Genomic DNA, 21,676 nt, shown 5'->3' on the forward strand with positions numbered 1-21,676 from the left:
CTCTCAAATTATCTATAAAATCCAGGGTTTTTTTACCAACTTCGTATTATTTTCTTTAGAAAAGTGTAAAATTCTGTGACAGGGTACCCCCAATTCTGCAGGAATGGTCGCCTTAGTTCCATAAACCATTGTGAAAAGACTCTCTCCTGAAGAACCTCAAGGGGTTATTCAGTATACTCATAAGACACTGGTTAGTTCTTTCGTCCAGTTTCCAGCAACTCATTCTAGTCTTTTTTTGATTCCTTGCACTAGGATCCAATTAGTGACCTCCACTTGCCCATTCTAAATCTTCTCTTTGGGGTGAAGTGACGACTATTCCTGTGCCGCTGCCTTGAATTGTGGATGATCCATCTACATGTAATAGCCATTTTTCGGCTTGGGGGTGGCTTCTTTAGACGCCCCCATTGTCTCAAAGACAAAATCGGCTAACGCTAGAACCTTGATGGTTGTCTGGAGCAAGTATGAGATGTCATATTTACTTAACTCTACTGCCCATTTCACTAATCGTTCTGATGTATTGGGTTTGCCTAGAGTTTACTTCAAAGGCAGGTTTGTCTTTATTCTAATAGGATGTGATAGAAAGCAGGGACGCAATGCTTTAATAACAAGTGCAATGGCCATTTTCTCAATAGAAGTGTATCGTCCTTTTGCTCCATTAAGTACTTTGTTGACATAGTAAATTGGCATTTGTTTTCTATCATCCTCATGAATCAAGAAGGAGCTAATAGCTTGGCAGTAACCGATAAGTATACATAGAGGGTATCTCCGGGGGACGGTTTTACCAATAAGGGGACCCCTACTAAATATCGCTTAAGTTCTTCAAACGCTCGTTGATAGGCAATGTCCCATTCAAAATTTTTCGCCTTCCGCAACACTTTAAAAAAGGGCAAACTTTACTCCACCTACTTAGAGATAAAACCGTTGAGTGCTGCCACCCTCCCACTCAGTCTTTGTACTTCATTAACGTTGTAAGGTGTCTTCATGTCCAGAATGGCTTTAACCTTGAGGGGGTTGGCCTCGATTCCTCTTCAGGCGACCATAAACCCCAGGAAACGTCCCTCTTTTACTTTAATTGGTTATTTTCTAGGATTGAGCTTTAATCGATAGTTCCTCATAATAGAAAATGTTTCCTCTAAATCTACAACATGGTCCTTAGGCTCCTTGCTTTTTACTAGCATATCATCCACGTATACCTAGACATTCCTTCCAATATGTGAACAAAATATTTTATCTACCAAATGTTGGTAGATGGCTCCTGCATTCATTAGGCGAAAATGGCATGGCCGCATAATAGAATGTTCTAGTGAAAGTGATGAAACTGACTCTTTTACGATCTTTCGGAGTCATCATTATTTGACGATATCGTTGAGATGCGTCCATCATGCTTAGCAATCCACATCCTGATGTGGAATCCACTAGTTAATCAATTCACGATAAATGATAAAAATCCTTGGGACACGCCTTGTTGAGATCCCTGAAGTCAATACACATCCTCCATTTTCCTCCAAGCTTGGGTACTAATACTACATTGGATAGCCATTTAGGATATTGTATTTATTCGATGTGTCCTATTGCCAATAATTTGTTAACTTCAGCTTGGATTATCTTATCTTTTTCAGGCCCGAAGTGTCCTTTTTTTTTTTATTTCACTGACTTGATGATGGGATCTATATTGAGGTGATGGGTAATGACATTAGGGTCGATCCCTTCTAAGTCTTGAGGGGTCTATGCAAAGATGTCCACATTGCGACGTAAATATTGAATTACTTTTTACGTACTGCATCTTCCATCTGGGAACTAATTCGTGTAATTTTCTCCAGTTCTTCGGGTACGAGTTCCACATTCATTATTTCTTCAGCTGGCCGAAACTTGGGGGACGCCCCCTCAGTTTCCTTATTTTCCACAGCCTCCTTCCCTCGCTAGGGGTTACCTCCTTAAGCGTTTCATCCTTGTAATTTTTCTACCCTTTGCGTACAGCTTCCACGTAACATTTGCTAGATTAGAGGGGGCCTCCTTGTACTTCTCCTACGCCACCAGATGTAGGGAACTTGATCTTCATATGAAACTACTTGGAAAGTGTTGAGGGTGGGTTTCCCTAACATGATGTTGTACGCTGAGGGTGTATCCACCACTAAAACTTTTAACAAGCAAGTCTTTTGAGTAGTTCCAGTACCTAGAGTTAATTGAAGTGAAACCATGGCCCGAAGGTGAACTACTTCTCCAGCAAAACCGTAGAGGGAAGTATTCACCTTTTCTAGGGGGGTGTCCCCTAACTACATCTGATCATACACCTTCCCGAATAATATGTCCGCAGAATTTTCCGAATCTATGAAGATGCACCCTACTTCATAATTTGCCAATACTACCATGATGACTAGACCATCATTATGAGAATTTTTAGGATCTGACCATTCTGCTCTCCCGAACTAGATGAGGGTGGTATCCTCCATTGCCCCAACATCCCACATTTCTTTTACAGTTTTGTCGTGCGCCTCCTTTACTTGAGTTTTTCTAGCATGATGGGAGTTGCCTCCACATGAGCCTCCTGCAATCATTCATATAACTCCTTCACTGGAGAGGGGAGGGTTCATTAGCCTCATCCCTCCCCCCAAATGCATTTTTTGTCTCCTTCTCTTGCGACAGATCCAGGGCTAGAAACCTTTGCCTCTTTTGCTTTGTTTGTCTCCTGCTTTCATATGGCCCTGTTCCTCAAGCTTTCTCCCAAAAACGTACCCCTGCAAATATCGATTTTGGATAAGTCTTTTGATCTCATTTTTCAGATGCCGACACTCTTTAGTGGTATGGCCATAATCTTTGTGAAAATGACAGAATTTCTCGGACTTAGGGCATTAGGGGCCATTTTTCCATGATTTAGGACGAGCTAGTAGGCTTTTTCCTTCTACCGACAGAAGGGGCTTGAGTGATAAGAACCGTCAATGGGTCTATACTACATTCACCCTTTGGAAGGGTGGCTTCTTGGAGGGGGCTTCCTCCTTCGTTTCTTTCCTTTTTTCTCCAAGACTCTCCTTTCTAGCAGCTTGGGCGTCCTTCATGTTAATACTTATTGCAGCACAAGCTAAAAGGGCGTCGAACTTGGAGACAGGTTTCTTGGCCCTGGACTTAAAGAAGTCCCCATCCAAAAGTCCTTGTGAGAAAGCATTAGCCTTCACTTCTTGAGTGGCAGAGGGCACCTCCAATACAGCAGGATTAAATCTCTGCAAGTACTCCTTCAAAGGTTTATTGTCTTTTTGGGCTATGGCAAAAACACTGAGCTCCATCTTTCTAAGCTTCCGACTACTAGCGAATTGGTGCAAAAGACACGATATTTGATTCTGTCTGTGTATCTATGTAAAGGAGCTACATTCTTAAAACGTGAGAGATGCTCTTGAGGATCAGTCGTCCCATCATATTCAGCAATAGCCGAGGTGCCGCAATTTGCTGGAAGTTTGTCAGCCACCACAGCATCCGTGAAGGGGACACCTTGTTGCTCGTCTTTGGGGGGCCCTACAATCTGGTATTGGACGTCTTGGAGACCCTTCTGCATGCATTCTAATTCTGCTAGCCATTGTCAGTGGACCTCCTAAGGGGCTGCTAGAGCGGGCCCTTTTTTTTCAACCATTTGGGGCCTAGATATGGGGCGTCTCCTTCAGCTATACCTCCTTCAACTCCTTCTTCAGGAACGCCTATTTCTAACACGGGAGTTGTGCGGGCAGGAACAAGCACTGCCATCTGCTCCCGAATGGCTAGCGTGACTACCTACTGTTGCATGTAACAAGGCTAGAGAAATAACTCCTGGAAAGTGGTATCCAAAGAGGTACTTTGTCTTGGGGGGTCGACCACAGGATCCACTGATCTGGGGGGTGGCATTGGTGCAAGGAGTGCTGGGGTAGATCCTCCATTAATCAGGGTTAGAGAAGTTCCTGCAACGACCTGCAAAACCTGATTGCTGCCAAGTGCCTTCACAACCTTTTGTTTGTTTGTGGGATTGCTAGAGGTTTTCTTGGTAACTCACATCTTTAACTCAAGCTTCCCAAAAATGGTGCCACTTGTGTGTGCGATTTTAGCATGGATCCAACAAACTTGGATTTGAGCGATGCACTTGGGTTAGTCAAATAAAAGAACTTGAAAAATGAGAGCTACAAAACAACACATTAGCACTCCGATGCCTAAGTTAGTTTTGAATCTAGGAATAAATAATCACAAAAATAAAGTGATGAGAAAATTGAGATATGATTAAGAAATTCGTAGAAGAAATTGTGATCAGAATGCGATCTGAATTCTGAAGCAAGAATAGAGAGTGATTTTTTCAGATCCTAGAAGGTGTCCCTATTGAGGGACTGAACTTGTATATATAAAGGAGAACGTCCTCTTCTGCTGGGACTCTACACTCCACCTTTATTCTCGAAAAAAGGGGTCAAAATACGTGTAGATAAGGCCTAATTTGATCACCTCACAACAAAATGTCTTTGCTTGGGGGAGGACCCTTGTATGTGAGAACTCCTATTTTGCGGGGAATCCCTCTAGGTTTAGGAGTCCTGGGTTTTGGGGGCATCTCACTTCTCCTGGGTTGTCCTAGTTGGGCCCTGAGTATGAGCCTAGGGTTTGGAAAATGTTTTACTATGCCTCCCTCTTAGGTTAGGTCCATGGTCCTCCTAATAAGCTACCCTCGTCTTGGACTGATTGACTATGCTTAAGAGGTCTTTGACTCCATAAACCCCTTTTAGGCCAAGTCTTTTTGGACCGTATACATCAGTCTATAAGAAATCCTTCACGCACCCTTTGCTCCAGTGTTTGTCCCAGCTAGAAGGGATGCATGTCCTTAAAGAAATACATAGTGGTTGTTGACGGGTGCACGCTAGAATATGGACACTCGCTACAAAGCTCTACGGGCTGGATACTTTTGGTTCACTATGAAGCAAGATGGACAACAATTAGTAGATAAGTGTGAAAAATGTCAGAAGTATTCTTCTCTTATCAATCAACAAGTAGAACCTCTCATCAGCATGTTATCACCTTGCCCTTTCGCACAATGGGGCATGGACATCGTGGGACCTTTTCCCCTAGCTCCCGACCAGAGGAAGTTTCTTCTAGTAGCTATTTTCTACTTTACTAAATGGGTGGAAGTAGAGCAACTCGCTCGCATTATTAAAAGAGAACTAATAAAGTTTATATGGAAGAATATTGTCTGCCGCTTCGGGCTACCCTGAGAAATAATCTCAGATAATGCCAAACAGTTTTAAGGTTGAAAAATACTAGAATGGTGCAAAAGGTTACATATCAAGCAGAGATTCACATCAATAGCACACCCTCAATCCAATGGGCAGGTTGAGGTTACCAACCGTATCTTAGTACAAGGGATTAAAAGGATATTAGAGCGCGTTGGCGGGAACTAGACGAAAGAGTTGATCAGTGTTTTATGACTTATAGAACAACCCCCCAAGAATCTACAGGGGAAAACCCCTTCACTTTGGTTTATGGTGTGACGCTCCAAAAATTATAATATATAATTGGGGGATCAATTGATAAATTTTTATGAAACTTAGTTAATTGGTAAATAAATTATGGGCCAAAATTGGAATATAATAACACTTGAATGAATAAATTGGAGTTCGTTATAATATTTTGGGACAATTTCTATTAATTAAGAAAATTAGGAAGAACGTAAATGGTATTTTAAGAAAAATTTAATTAAATAAATAAAATAATAATATGTATATATATACATATAGCAGGAGAGAGAGAGTTGATAGTGGGAGGTGGGGGCCACCAACCCACCGCCTCACTCTCTCTTTCTTTTCTTTCAATTTGTTGATTGTACACATACATTCACACACACATGCACAATTACACACACAACACACATTCTAAATTGCAATTTCTTCCTTCGGCCGAACGAGAAAACGGAGGTATGAAATTATAATTATAATTTTATTAATTTATATAATTATATTATTTAATTAGTCCATTTACTAAATGTTGTTTATACTAAGTGATGCACTATTTAATCGGAGTATTTTACGAGTTTGGCTATTTAAAATAGTGTCAAATTAAATATCAAATTGGATATAAAAAAGATATCATTGGTCAATTAGATTATTAAATTTATTAGATTTAAATATTGCTATAGCCAATTTATACAATTTCATTAGAATTGTTAACCAAATACACAATAATATGTATTATTGTTCAATTAAAGAGTATAATAGCGAGAAATTGATAGAAAATTTATAGAAATATTCCGAGAATTATATTTAATAAATTGTATGTTACTAAAGAGGAAAAACGACGATTTGTACTTTGATAGAAATGAAATATTAAAAAATTATTAGAAATTGTACGAATGATATTTAATATTATATTTAAAAGAAGTTACGATATTTTCGATATATTAACTGTATGTGATTCAATAACTCATTATAGGATACGGGGGTGAGGTCAAAGGACTGACAATTAGCGATTGAGTAGAAAAAAACGTTGTGAGGTTGAGGTAAGTAAATAATTGGTATTATCTATATATGTCCTCTTTATTTGTGGTATTAATATTATATGAATTTGTGGTTCATGCTGACGTTGGTTTATCTGAAAATATATGAGTGATGGATGATTTGATTTGATTGACGATATTGTGTATGTAGAATGAGGAAATACGTTGAAATACTATGTTTGTTGTTTGACGTGTTGTGGATGTCTGGAATGAGAATATATTGATACATTGTTTTACGTTACTAGTTGCTTACAAGAATTGTGATATGTGGAAATGAGGGAGTGGTGGAAATTGAATATAATTGTGGTGTGAATACCCCTTGATGTGCTGAAAAGCCTATAAGGCGAAAAGAAAGTGCTATGTGCGAAAAGAAAATACTATGTGCGAAATGAAACAGCTATGTGCGAAAAGAAAATGCTATGTGCGAAATGAGATTGATGAGCCGGCTGTCAAGGGGGTTCACTTGAATTTAATAATGGTGAGAATGAGTTGGCAGGAAAAACACAATATCACCTTCTGGTAAGCAAACTAGGAAAAAGAGGAAGTTTAATTGATTGTCTTATTGCGTGATAACTACGTGGTGTAATAAAGCTGATTATGTTGGAATTAAATTGACTGTATTCCATGCGTGTTGCTTGTTCCTCTTGTTTGGGCTGTGTTTGATATGCATATATAGATAGAGCTGGTTATTTACTTATTGAGTGGCAGGCTCATCCCTCTGCTGACGTTTTATTTCAAGAGTAGAGTTTGAGATGTCTGACTATTAAAACGCTAGGTCTACACGTTATACTCAGGCAGGTCGGGCCAGTATGCAGTTTTCTCCTCTTTGTCAGTTAGAGTACAAAACACATTTTGTCTGTACAAAGAGAATATAAGTGTACGGATTACTTGTGATGAATCACCTTGTGGTGTTTGATATGTATATATATATATATATAATATTGTGGGTTGATAATAACTATTATGATGTGTTGGGATTACGTATGCAAACTAATTATGTGCATTTATATATAAACACAGGGATTACTATAAGTATGACGTTTAGGGTAGATATAGCCCTCGTAGCGAAGGGGATGCTACATATGGGACTGATGCCATCATTCTCGTGGACTTGGGGATACCCTCTCACAGAGTCCTGCACTTTTTTTAATAATGTAATACGGAGCTTTTAAAAGAAAACTTGGATCTCATTGAAGAATTAAGAGAAAAAACTTTCATTTGCATATAAAGGTACAAAAACACCATAATTAATGCTCATAATAGAAGAGTTAAATTACGAAGTTTCCAAGTCAGAGATATGGTACTGCCAAGGGTGGATACCTTAAAGCCGGTGGAAAAATTAGACCCCATTTGGGAAGGACTCTACAAAGTCAAAGGACTAATTGGGCGAGAAGCTTATGAATTAGAAGATCTAGAGGGATGCCCCCTACCATGTCCTCGGAACATACACAATCTGAAGAAATATTACACGTGATGGAGGACGCCCCTCCCCCCACTACATAAGTCCTTCTGAAAGAAGTCTTTCTCAAAGAATAAGTCCTCCTGAAGGACGTCTTCCTCAAAGAATAAGGTCCTCCTAAAGGACGTCCTCTTCACGAAGTTTGAAGTCCTCCTGAAGGACATCTCTTGTCATTAGAAAAGTCTCCTATGTTGGTTTCCTCCCTAAGTTGGGGGAACCCCCTAAAGGTATGATTTTTCCGATTTTGCATAATAAAGCGAGACGTAAAATAATATAGGAGTAAGTCCTGCTAAGAAACATAGAAGATTATCAAGGGGACCCTACATCCCACTTCAAAGCCCTCATACGCCTTTCACTCATCTTTTACTTACATATATTTCGCGATATAACATGAAAACTAACTTTATCTCTAAGAGCATAGGATGCAGGACGAACATTAATGGGGGGCGCCCCTCATAAGGAGTATACCTCATAACATGCCCCTTCAAGCAAAGCATAGATACTCTATCAATTAGAAATAAGAAGATAGATAAGCAACATAGCACAGGTTTTATGATAGATAGCAAGCATGAACTCAAGCAAATCGCATTTCAAGCCCCCGGCCTAAAACATGGTCTGGAGAGAGCAAAATAGCATCCACAAAAAAAAAAGAAAAAAAACAAGAAAGTAAATTGTTTCACCCACATTTTCAATGGTGGAAGAAGAGCAGAATTCAAGAGTAAATTATTTTCAAGAATGATAGAGGGGCCAAATTATATCTTTATTTTTCTTCCTCACAAGCGGGGTCTTCTTTTCCTTCTCAGCCTAGTTCTTCGAGCGGGGGCATCTGCAGAAGCATCAGGGGGTCCTACATCAGCGGCCAACGGAACACCTCCATCTTTCGGATCTAGGGCTCCTTCACTTGGGATGTCGCCCACTACAGGATCAATTGCTGCTTCGAGGGGGGAATCCTCACTTCAGCCTTGACCTCGCCCAATAGGTGGTCGAAGTCTTCTTCTGCAAAGTCCTCCACGAGTCAATTCAAGGTAAAGAATAATCGAGATTAACCAAAAGAAGAAAAAGAAATAACCTAATCCAAGGGGGAAGCTTCCGTTTACTAGGACTGGAGGTTCAGCAAAGGGGTCTGGGGTATTATCCATGGCCGCCCCAAGATCAAGGAAAGAAGTCTCTTCCCCAGTTGGGGTGTAACCGCTATTTTTGCCACCTCTTGCTGGTACTCCGTGGATTTCTTAAGCTCACCAAGGCGGCTCGTCCAGTAAGCCTCCAAATAGTGTTGGCCTTCCTCAATATCGAGAAAATCCAACACAGCCTTCACCACTGCCTTTTTTATCACCCCCTCATGACCAGCAACTTCTTTTTGCAGCCTCTTCAGATCTTTCTCCAATTGCTGGCAACGGCTGGTAGTGTAGCACCCCCCTCGCTACAAGGGCTATATCTACCCTAAACGTCATACTTATAGTAATCCCTACGTTCATATATATAAATTCGCACATAATCATCTAATTAATTTGCATACGTAATCCCAACGTTATAACGACACAATCAACCCAAAACATCATATATACAAATCAAACATTACAAGTAATCCACCATAGTTAATCTCCACGATACAAACAAAATACGATTTATAATCTAACTGACAAAGAGGAGAAAACTGCATACTGGCCCGACCTGCCTGAGTATAATGCGTAGACCTAATCTTCAACAGTCAGACGCCTCAAAGTCTACTCCTGAAAGAAAATGTTAGCAGGGGAGTGAGCCTGCCACTCAGTAAGCAAATAACCAGCCTTATCTATATATGCATGTCAAACACAGCCCAAACAAGATAAACAAGCAACACGAATGGAATACAATCGATTTAATTCCAGCATAATCAGCTTTATTACACCACATGGCTATCTCATAATAAGACAACCAACCAAACTCCATTTTTCCTAGTTTGCTTACCAGAAGGTGATATTGTGTTTTTCCCGCCAACTCAATCTCACCGTTATATAAATTTAAGTGAACCCCCTTGACAGCCGGCTCATCAATCTCATTTCGCACATAGCATTTTCATATCGCACATAGCTCTTTCATATCGCACATAGCTCTTTCATGTCGCGCATAGCTCTTTCATATCGTACATAGCTCTTTCATATCATATTTTCGCCTTATAGGCTTTTCAACACATCAAGGGGTATTCACACCACAATTATATTCAATTTCCATCACTCCCTCATTTCCACATATCACCATTCTTGTAAGCAATTAGTAACGTAAAATAATATATTAACATATTCTCATTTTCAGATATCCACAATACATCAAACAACAAACATAATATTTCAACGTATTTCCTCATTCCACGTACATAATACCGTCAATCAAATCAAATCATCCATCACTCATATACTTCATATAAATCAATGTCAGCACGAACCACAAATTCATATAACAGTAAAATCACAAATACAGAAGGCATATATAGATAATACTAATTATTACTTACCTCGACCTTACAACGCTTTTATCTATCCAATAGGTAGTGGTTCGGTCTTTTCACTTTACCCCCGTATCCGATAATGAGTTAGACCACACACAATTAATATATCGAGAATATCGTAATTTCTTTTAAATATAATATTGAATATCATTTGTACAATTTCTAATAATTCTTTAATATTTCATTTCTATCGAAATACAAATCTTCGTTTTTCCTCTTTATTAACATACCATTTATTAAATATAATTTTTGAAATATTCATATGAATTTTCTATCAATTTCCCGCTACTATACAATTTAATTAAACAGTAATACATAGAATTGCGTATTTGGTTAATAATTCTGATGAAATTGTATAAATTGGCTATAGCAATATTTAAATCTAATAAATGTAATAATCTAATTAACCAACGATATCGTTTTTATATCTGATTTGATATTTAATTTGACACTATTTTAAATAGCCAAACTCGTAAAATATTCCGATTAAATGATACATCTCTCAATATAAACAACATTTAATAAATGGACTAATTAAATAATATAATTATATAATTAAATAAAAATTAAAATGATAACCCGTACCTCTGTTCCTTCTTCCTTTTTTTCTTTCCCAGATTGTGCGTGTGTGTTGTGTGTATTTGTGTGTGTATGTACCAAGAACAACAATAAAAACAAAAAGAAGAAAGAGAGAGAGAGTGAGGCGGTGGGAGGTGGGACCCTCAATTCCCTCTCTCTCTCTCTCTCTCATATGTATATATATATATTATTCACATATATATACTATTATTATTATTATTATTATTATTTTATTTATTTAATTTAACTTTTCTCAAAATACTCATTACGTCCTTCCTGAATTTTCTTAATTAATATAAGTTGCCCTCAAATATTATAACGAGCTCCAATTTAACCCGTTCAAGTTTTATTATATTTCAATTATGGCCCATAATTTATTTACCAATTAACTAAATTTCATAAAAATTTATCAATTAATCCCCCAATTATGTATTATAATCTTTGGGGCGTCACAGGTAGCCTCCTTCTTTGCCTCCTTTTAATTTGGCATTCTCAATACCCCAGGTGTTCCACCCTTTCCTCTAACTTTCTCCTCTCAGCTTCACTCTAAGGGGTGGGAGGGGTCTCCTGGGATCGGGAAAAGAGTTCCTCACATACGGAGACCATCTGCAATGAAGAAAACATCAAAGAAGCATTCCAAAGAAAGAAAAATAATCAAATCAAGAAAAAATACCTTAACCAAGTATGAAAAGAGTATCCCCTCCAGGTCCTCCCTAGACAAAAGGGCCAGAAGATGTCTATCCCCATAGATCAGTGCCCTCTCATAATTTCGGCCACCAAAGAGGAGCTCCTTCCTCTCTTCTACTCTAAAGATTGGCGAGTATGCAAGCAGTTCGAGGAAGCATGAGAAGACTTAAGGGACACCCCTCTCATCCTTGAAAGAAGGAGGGTGGGAAATCTAGAAGAAGGCTTTGTGGAGCTGATTGGGGGAGTACCCAAGGAACTCATTCTAGTTTTTTTGGAAGAACCTCCAGGCATAACCCCTAGAGAAGGAGAGGCAGATCGTTTCCCCTTAGATTAGCTAGATGCAGGGGTCCCCTAAGGAGATCTGGAAAGAGGGGTCCCCCCAACACAATCCATAGAATAAGGAGAAATATAAAATACCAAGAGAGTCTCCCAAAGGTTCCATCCAAGGACTCAAATCAAAGTACCCTAGAAGTCTTTCATCAATTAAAAATCGACAGTCATAAGAGCCCTCATTTAAAGTGCTCAAGAAGGAAGACAAGGCAACAGTCCTTGCCCCGATATTTATAGAAGGAGTAGCCTCCTTTATCCGATAATCTAGGAAAATCCAGGGCTGAGGGCCAAGACAAAAAAGAAATTGTTCTTCCAATGTTTTGAGGGGTTGGAGGCAGGCAAGAAGAACATCCTCCATCAGGGCATAAAAATAAAAAAAAAAATAAAAAAACAAGTTCAGCACATTTCAGCCGAAAATACTGGGGAAAGATGTTGGTAGTAACAGGGGACCCATTAAAGCAGAAAATCATATGAAAACTAGTAAAAATCCTAAAAGATTTGGGGACCAACTGATTCAAGGGAACTTGGAAAAGACGAGCAACAGCGGCATAAAAAAAGGGAATGGAAAAGCATAAACCTGGCTGTAATTGGGAAGAAAAGAAACACAAACAATTCAAGGAGGAGACTGGGGCCACTAGTATGGGAGGGGGTATAAATAGTGAAAGATGGGGGAATATGAACTTCATTGATCAACTGATCAACAGCAAAGGTTTTGAGACTGGAGGACCCCCAATCCACTGGCTATTAGGGCACCTCCCTCTATTCTTCCTTAGGAGAAGAGCTTTCCCCTTTGTTCTCCCTACCTCCTCTTTGTCAGTTTCCTCATCTATTAAATGATGAGCAGCCCCTACCGCTTGTGGCAGGCTCCGCCTCTAGCCACTTGGGAACCTAAACGATCCAGGGCCAGTTATTCTCGAAGTGTCTTTGAGAGATCATCACCTGGGAAGGTCTCATTGACAAAGCAAATGGATTCATCTGAAGAAGCCATGAGAAGACACCCAAAATAAAATAGTAAAAGGAGTTGTGAAAAAGAGAATGGATACTTGCAGATTTTTTAAAGAAAAAATCCTGATCCTTTAAGGAGGATGAAGAAAAAGGGAGTTACACTTTGATCAAGGATGTGGGAGAGGGAGTTAAACCCACATCAACCTATAATCGTCCCTTATTGGGCGGTTACCTAACAGCTCAGGCGTGTGGGAGGGGTGGTTATCAAACGCCCCCTGCAGCAGTAATCGTGATGGCTAGAAGTAACCCTAACCATATTTCCTTTACTAACAAGGGGCAGGGATCAAAGCCCCAAGTTTAGAAAAGAAAAGCAAAAGGTGGGAAATTAAGAAGTGGGGTATCTTGAACCAGTAGTTGCTTCCAAAAGAAAGAGGGAGCCCTCTTAGGCGCAAAAAGGACTTCTACTCTAAGGATTTGGGAGACACCCCTCCTCCTTAGAGTGGCGGGGCTGAATGACACATGTGGCCCAAATATAACCAGTCTAAGAAGGAATAGAAAACCCCAAGAACACTTAATAGGTCAATGAAATCCATAAAACACAAGAAGAATGAGGAGGCCAATGTACTCAAGAAAGTGAAGTGTCCCTTAATGTGAAAGTTTTGTATTTAGTTATTCGAATTAGTGCAAGAACTGAAGAATTTGCCTCAACTTCTATTGGGTAAGAATCTAGAGGAAGCGTCAAATGATGATGCATGTACGTGATCATTGGCGTGTAGAGGTCACCTTGTTAAGGTGTAAAAAATTTTTAAATTCAAAATTTGATGATGTCAAAACAAGTCTGGAACTAAAGTTTGGGCAAAATAACAAGGTCTAGAGAGACCTCTTGAGACAACTAAGTGTGAAAGCAACTTAAAGGTCATTCTGACACCACTCACCAAGCTTTGAGCTCCAAACCTTGATAAGTGGGGGCACTTCTCATCTGGGGATATTTATGAGTACCAAGTGACCTTCAAGCATATTGGAAGCTCCTGGCTGGAAGACCTCTAGAAAAAGGGCTTCATATAGATCTTCAATAAGGGCTCTGCGATGACTGGGTTTATCGATAATATCGTGAGTAAATTGCCTAAATCTTGAAGTATGTCAGAGACCTTAATACTCAGTGAAAAGGATAGTCGTCCTTCTCTGTCACTATTCCGACCACCTTTTGGCAGGGGCGTAGCTTTTGTTTGCCAAGACCACTCCTGTCAGTGTTACTGCAGATATGTGTGGCCTATTGCACCCGATTCATCATGATTGTTGATATAGGGTGCGAATAAGGTAGTACAATCAACCACCATCTATAAATACAGGCACTCCACCATCAGGTATAACTTTTGCCTCCCCAGTTATTGCTCTTATCTTTCCAGATACTATGAGTGAACACTAACTTGAGCGTCAGAGTGCCTAAATCGAAGCGCCCTCTAGCTTGGGACTAACTCCATCTTGTTTTACACGCATTATCCTGGTTGTTACTCATCGATTGAGCATTGGGAATAGGCTTAATACCTTGACCATCACTAAAATACCCTAAACACTTACCTACAATTTTTGGGTACAACAATATTATTCTCCTCTGAGGTTTAGTGTAATTACAAGCAAATCTCCTGTTGTGGGAGAAACTATACCTAGTACCCCTAGCGTTTCTTTTCATCCATTCATCTATTAGTAAAATTCACGTGAATTTGCTGATATCAACAAAAAAAATTAAACAATAATTCATATTTACCACGAAATAACTTACAGACCTATAGTAGGTCAAAGAAGTCTTTTTTGAACAAATACCTTTATAAAGGTGAAGATGTACCTTCTTACGTGAATTAAAGTATGAAAATGTATAAAGGTATTAGTTTTTTATTCAATTTTTTTTCTCATATCAATAGATTCAATAATTTTTGATCAATTGATATATTTATTTATAACAAAAACAAACATTAAAGATATTAAATGTAATTTTTCAAATCATAAAAAAATTTGTATAGGAGGTTGGTAGGGGTGGGCGAACGGGTCGGGTTAATTGGGTCCCGACCCGACCCAATCGTAGCAATGAATCGGATCGGGTTTCTCGAGTTTTTGCATGGGCTCGGGTTGTAGCATCCTACCCGAAGAACCCAATCGGGATAAAAGAAATAAGTCAGTTTGTCTTCACTCTTCACAGACGGGTTCCTTGGTTCTTTCTCTTCTTTCCCACAATCTTCTTCCTCCATGTCTCCAACGGTCCAATCTTCTTCTTCCCTATTGTCGTTGTTGCCGCTGAGTCGCCGACCACAAAAACTCCAGAACTCCGACGACCGACCCACCACCGCGAGTCCGCGACTTCTCCTTCTTCGCCGATAGAGTTCGTCGTCGCTATTTTGCTAGGTAATTTTTTAATAATGGAGTTGTAATCATGTAATGGACCTAATGGTGATGCATATTTTGTGAAATTAGATTAGATTTTTGGTTAGTTATTGGGTTTGTTTTGCATTTTTATTTGAAGGTACATTTATATCTTTGTATGCATGTTAAGTGTTTGTTGAAATGCCAAATTGAAGTGTTTGTTGATTATGCTTGAAATGCTCTAAATATGAAATGTAGATGTCAAGATTTACCAGCAGAAATTGTCAAAGATCATGTTAAACTCACCAGTGGAGCTTGAACCCTGAAACCCCTCTGTCCATTAGGAGATAAAAATAATTTGGTAGCAATATGCACTTGGAGGAGCGAATGCAGAATAGGTGAAAAGAGGGATTGCATGTTCCGTGGTGCTTGGAACTTTGATCTATAAGCAAAGAAGATGTAAAATAATAGAGAAAATATTTGGAGATAAGCTTTTGAAATCATGTTTGCTTTGAAGCCTAATTCATCCTGTTGTATCACTTTGAAATTACTAACTTTTATTTGAATTGGGATTGGTAAAACTTGTCATGTCCTCTTCTCAATTTCTTAAATTTTAAGCTCACGTTTAATCTTTTAGAGCCAGTTGTCCAAAGTATCTTTCATCTCCATGCTACCTTTCTCTACTTGTAAGAACATATAGCTACTTGAAAACGTGAAGGATATCTATTTCCTCCTCCTTATATGAGAGTGCATGAAATAATTTGAAATATCATCTGCTTTATATATATATATATATATATGTATGTATATTGGACGAAGCTTTACTTTTCCGTTCTTATACTTTGCAGATTGAAAATATTGATTTCTCAATGGACGGAATTAGAAGTCACTCTCAATCTCAGTCTAACTCGTCAACGAATGAACTTGAAGTGATTGAGAAAGGTACTTATTTATTTTTTTTCTTGTATTTTGATTATTGTTCAATTTTATGTATTCTACTTATATATTTTACTTGTCTAATTACTTTCTATTTTGTTGTAGAGTTGATTAAGTTGGGGGTTGATTCAACAATTATTGACATTTATTGGTGCTAACTGGTACTTGTAAATTTTTGACAAGGTATTAGAACGGTAAAACCTCATTGTGTAATATTAAATTTTTAATTTGTTTGACTTTCTCTAATAGTTCTTCCACTTTGTATATTTAATGCTTGACAGGTCGAGGACTTGAGGATGAAAATGTGATATGAGCTAGTTGCTTTTTCAGTCTGTAGGCATTAGGATTTAGGAGGCCTTGGCTTTATTGTTGTTACTGAAATAATTTACATAAACCTATGATAATTTATGGATGTGACTGAACTTTTTTTTTTTTTGTATTTATGTAAAGCTTTAAGTATTTGTGTCCATAATTTATATTTTAGATTTACATGGAGTGCATTACTTTAATTTTGCAAAATTGACCTTGTACATTTTTTGAAACTAAAAAAAACCCGAACCCGACTATCGGGTACCCGAACCCAATGGATACCCGATTGGTCGGGTATCCGACTTAGTCGGGTTCGGGTTCATTTTTCCCAAACCCGACGTATCGGATACCCGACCCGATGCCCACCCCTACAGGTTGGTGCAATAATCCAAATATAATATGGGCATTAATGTGGGAGGTAGAGAAATTAGCCGGCCTATTGCCTATATATCTGCTACATAATGAATATTAATTCCATTAAATGTCTTTTAAGTTGCCATTTAGTTACTTTTTAAACGATTAAATAACAATCTAGTTATGTCGGATAAACTGAGGTTGTGACTCATCCTTTGGATAGGATCACACTCTTCACTCAAATTGGACAAATTCTCACACCTAAAGAGGATTATTGGGTTGGTAAATTGAAGCCAGTTGACTTAGTATTTTGAGCATTTTTATGCGTAATTTTACTATCTTTTAAAGAATTTCAATTTTGAAATAGATTTCCAAACTAATAGTATGTCTATAAAAAAGAAAATATTTTTTATATTCCAAAAATCAAATATGGACAAATTTTGAACAATCGATCATGATATATATATATATATTCATTAGATTAAAAAAAATGAAACTAATACTATGTTAATATCCTGGGAAAATATTGTAGTTGGTTTTGTAAGATTGCATTCAAAATCATTTTAGTGTATAAAGTTTTTTTTTTAATCATCTATAAACTTTAATTTTTGTTTTAATTTGGAGTCTATTAATAATTTTTCAGTGAAAATATAACAATAAAATGGTCATGTGACCGTCACATGATGTTAGTCTACAGGGACAATTTTATTATTTTATATTGTTTCTTTTTTAAAATATAAAAAATATTAAACACGGCCAACATGCTATGAGATACATGCATGTTTTCCAAACAAATATATACAGCATCGAGACCGAGAGTTATATAGGTCATGTTGCACATACGACCGTGTTTTCAGATAGAGCTTCAACACGCAAATAGAAAATAACACAGTCAGGCCGTATTGTCATCCTAAAATTTAGGATTTTATCAAAATCATTCTCCTGTCATGATTTTATAAATTTTTTAAGCGGGAATATTTTATTTGAGCTTCAACGGTTTTATTTCGTTACCACATACATCATTTACTACAACAGTTAATTCACATACAGTAAAGTACTTAGTACAACATCTGCATTTTTAGCCCTCTCATTATATATTTCTTATAGATTCAGAACTATTTGAGCTGCCCAATACAGAATCAAGTACTTGTTATATATTTCTTATACATGGGCTAGGCCCAAATAAAATGAGGTCCGACCCACAAAATCGGACTCGGGCAGCGTGACCCGCATGTCCATCCGCTTTATTTATGAGTTTCATGGACCCAAAGCACAGATTTGGCAATTCGTGGCGGGTGGGGACCCGGGAAACCATAGCCCCACCTTGTGCGACCCACGTGGGTAGGATTTAGATTTTCCCCATTCCTCGCCTTCCTAGTTTCCACCCGCGTCTGACGCGTGTGACTACTACGCTCCAGTTGTCCTTTGTCTCTTCTTCTTGTTATTTCTCTCATTTTCAGCTCTTTTGAGTTGGAGAGCCTTTAATTCAACACATCCTGAAAATCCCCAATTTTGATGTCTAGAATTTGCCCTGAAATGATCCCAAGAGCGTGAAATTCCATACTCAAAACCCTAATCTGTGCGGAATAGTGCGATTGACGTACCCAAACTTAGGGTTTTTGAAAATGGACAAGAACGAGGATGAATTACAGCTAGCGATGTACAAGTCCCCGAGTTTCACAGGTGGATGCCTGGAAATTCGGCTTTTCTACGTCCGCATCTCGCCTTGTGCGGTGGACGACGTCCCGGACCAGCTCAAGCTCCGCCACCTCCGAACCGAGGTCGGTGTTTCATTGGAAATCAACGGCGCACGCGTCCCGTCATCGGAGTCTGTTTCTATTACCCTTCGTCGCGATCGCGTCGATAAGGATTCCTCCGAGGTTACGTACGTTAGCACCGACAGCGTTAAAATTTCGGGTCCCGCGGAATTCGAGGTCTGCGAAGAGAGGGATGATTTTGATTTAATTCTATGTGGCTCTCTGCAGAGAGCTGATGCTGCGGCTCCGTGGAGTAATGAGAGTGCGTTGGATAATGATATGAAAACTGGGTGGGGTATGGAGTGTTATGTGGCCGCCTCCATTACGAATGGAAGGTCGCCATTTTTCCAGCCGAAGATTGGGGTTTGCTCTCCATCCATTGAAGTTTACGTAGCTGGGTGTTGCTCGGGGACGCCTGTCATTTTGACGAAGACGATTTTGATTAGTCCGAGGAGGAAGGTGGCGAGGCAAGGGATGATTCTTGATGCTATCCCTGAGGACGAGGAGATGGGGAAGGAGCAAAGGAGTTTCTGTAACGGTTTGGCAAGGCAGCGGAAATTGCAGGTAGTCTTGATTTAGGTTTTAATTGTTTTCTGTTGATTTAAGCTTCTTTTGTTTGTCATCGGTAGGTAGCTACGAGGTCGTAATTGTTCTATAGATTATTGCACATGTTAGCTGAGCATGAATGTGGTTGTATACATGAAGCAGAGATATTTCTTGATATCATTCTAAGAATACCTTGGATTTCTAAAAGATGATATCATTTATCTAATGGCTAACAGAAAGGAATGTTGGGATTGTAAGTCGAGGAAGCTGAAGTAGCTACTTTTGAGATTAACAGAAGAAAGCAAAAATTGAGTGGAGTAATCATTATAAAATAGGCAGGTCAATGTTTGAGATTCTGCCATTAGATAAATATGGCCAGTTGAATTTAGATGGTGGGTTTAATCCCAATACTGCAACTGTTTTGATGCAAAAGTAACTTAAAACTTGTCTTTATCAAATGAGAATTTGGTTTTAGGTTGATCCCTATGGAGGTGATTATACCTGGGTAATATTATTTTGATTATGATCATGGTGGATATTGATCCTATTGACAGGCTCGATTAGAATGTCGTCTATAGGTAGTCAGTTTATCATCCATGTGCCGCATTATAGTCAATGTTGAAAGAAGTAATGGTATATGAGAAAAACATTGCTGGTTGCTAGTTGAATGGATTTCAAAGATATAGCCGGACAACTAAAACAAATGAATGCAGTACCAATCTGGTAATGCGTTGTTTTAGAAATTTAGTTTGTGCAACCCTATTAAATGATCCTATGATTCAGTTGTGGGGATGCATGATACATGTTGCCTGTGTTTGAACTTTTTATAAACAATGGCCCGGTTTTTTCTTCAAATCACAATCATAAAACTGTAAAAAAATGGGGGTAGTGTATGCATTAAGACACTATTGACCTATACAATGCACATATGTCTGGTAAAGGCAACCCCATCTGCTCGGAGCTCGAAAGCTTATATGCTTTTTCCTTAATCATAGTTCATCTGTTGTATATGGATCATTGTGCGTTGGATTTTGCTGTTGCTCCTAAGACGCTTTACAGCCAAAACTACTACCAAAGTATCTAGTTTTATGATGTGTGCAAACATTTTCTTTTCACATTGTTAAGTATAAAAAATGATCTGAAGAATATGCATGAATAACAAACTGATGCTATAGAAAACCTCATTATTGGCAGCAAAAGTCTAACGGTCTAACCACATTATACAACTTGAAGAGATCAATTCTAGGTCAAGGAGAGTTGTCACAGTCGTTGATTTCTTCATGTCAAAGCTTAAATTAAGTGTAATTTCCAGTTCATGTGAATGATTGTGAACATGTATACACTGATTTTGGAAATATTTGAACTATTTGGCCGATTATTTTGTGCCGTTGGACTGTAGGGTGGAGACTTGTATTCTTTTATATGCACTCGGAAGATATCCTGTTCTTTTGATTGATGTAGCTACTTTAACAAGGTAATCCATCCTTTGGGCGGCATCTGCCAGGAACAGAGTTAACCCTCAGAATGCTGCCTACTTGTGATCCTCTGAGTTTCTAATCTTAACTGATTTTCTGCAGTTCACAGCAGCTGACATGGATGACTACGAGTCAGATAGGAAAGTGGGATACAGCTATTACTCTGACGATATGTACTATGGTGAAGATGGCCAGCTTTCCTGGTTCAATGCGGGTGTGAGGGTTGGTGTGGGAATAGGGCTTGGGGTGTGCCTGGGCGTTGGAATTGGTGTTGGCCTGCTTATGCGATCGTATCAAGCTACAACTAGGAATTTCAGAAGGAGATTTTTCTGATTCTACATTCTGCCAAGGAAAATAGTGATGGTTATCATGGAAACATATTTCCTTTGGGATCGCTACCTAGAGACATGATGACGCAGCTGAAGAGTAAGAAGAAGCTCACCAATATATAGCTACTTAAAATGTGGCGTATAATCTGCTGCTACCCAAAATTCTAGTTATGGTAAAGGTGCTGCTTTTATCTATGCTGCCAAGTTCTTCCATCGTGCGCCACTGGAAGTGTTCATGTATCAGTGTGAAATGTTAAATACTCGGCCTGGTGTGCTACAAGGGATGCTGGGTTGATGTGTGGATATGGTCTGTTAATCTGGTCTCTATCTCTGTGCTTGATCCTCCGTAGATATACGTTCTCTTTTATGAAGTCGTTTGGTCTGATCATCTTTTGGAGTAACTTTTTTTTCTCCTTATTGCGTTTTTCTGTATCCAGCTTAAACATTATAGCCAATTTTGTTCTCTTTTGTGACTGCCCAAATAAGTAGGCATGGTGGGCATAAGAGTTGCTGCTTCACAGTACATTGTTGTAGAGTTCTATAACATCATTGCCGCCTTGTTGTTTGAGATCAGAGACTTTGTTTAGATCCGCGCCTGTGTTGAGTTGATTTGATGGATGAAGCTCTTCTAATTTATGCAATGAGC

At 38.7% G+C, this 21,676-nt stretch overlaps 1 protein-coding gene and 2 long non-coding RNA genes across 4 annotated transcripts; 2 read left to right on the forward strand and 1 right to left on the reverse strand.

Moving 5' to 3' along the window:
* Positions 1-8,503: 8,503 nt before the first annotated feature.
* LOC148784963 (uncharacterized) lies at positions 8,504-11,065 on the reverse strand. The gene is made up of 3 exons (XR_016062899.1): positions 11,014-11,065; positions 9,013-9,673; positions 8,504-8,939 (listed from the first exon to the last, which is right to left on the reverse strand). It is a non-coding gene; the product is annotated as an uncharacterized LOC148784963 (long non-coding RNA).
* Positions 11,066-16,170: 5,105 nt separating this feature from the next.
* LOC148784964 (uncharacterized) lies at positions 16,171-16,725 on the forward strand. Its single transcript, XR_016062706.1, has 3 exons — positions 16,171-16,266; positions 16,366-16,443; positions 16,542-16,725. It is a non-coding gene; the product is annotated as an uncharacterized LOC148784964 (long non-coding RNA).
* Positions 16,726-18,334: 1,609 nt separating this feature from the next.
* LOC105173123 (uncharacterized protein At1g01500) lies at positions 18,335-21,603 on the forward strand. 2 transcript variants are annotated; one of them, XM_020697891.2, is made up of 2 exons: positions 18,335-19,244; positions 20,626-20,783. In XM_020697891.2, exons 1-2 carry the CDS (start codon positions 18,549-18,551, stop codon positions 20,680-20,682), a joined length of 753 nt encoding a protein of 250 aa, XP_020553550.1. In that variant the 5' UTR covers positions 18,335-18,548; the 3' UTR covers positions 20,683-20,783. The 2 variants fall into 2 exon arrangements, with proteins under 2 accessions (XP_020553550.1, XP_011093082.1); XM_011094780.3 differs by lacking the exon at positions 20,626-20,783 and adding an exon at positions 20,804-21,603 and having other exon boundaries at positions 18,362-19,244.
* Positions 21,604-21,676: the final 73 nt, after the last annotated feature.

The sequence above is a fragment of the Sesamum indicum genome, linkage group LG11 (assembly GCF_026168435.1).
Source record: "Sesamum indicum cultivar Baizhima isolate 11 linkage group LG11, ASM2616843v1, whole genome shotgun sequence".
NCBI lineage: Eukaryota > Viridiplantae > Streptophyta > Magnoliopsida > Lamiales > Pedaliaceae > Sesamum > Sesamum indicum.

Coding starts and splice junctions, on each gene's coding strand:
- LOC105173123 (XM_011094780.3), top strand. CDS start 18,549: ATGGACAAGAACGAGGATGAATTACAGCTAGCGATGTACAAGTCCCCG. Junction 19,245..20,803: donor CAAGGCAGCGGAAATTGCAG/GTAGTCTTGATT, acceptor GATTTTCTGCAG/TTCACAGCAGCTGACATGGA.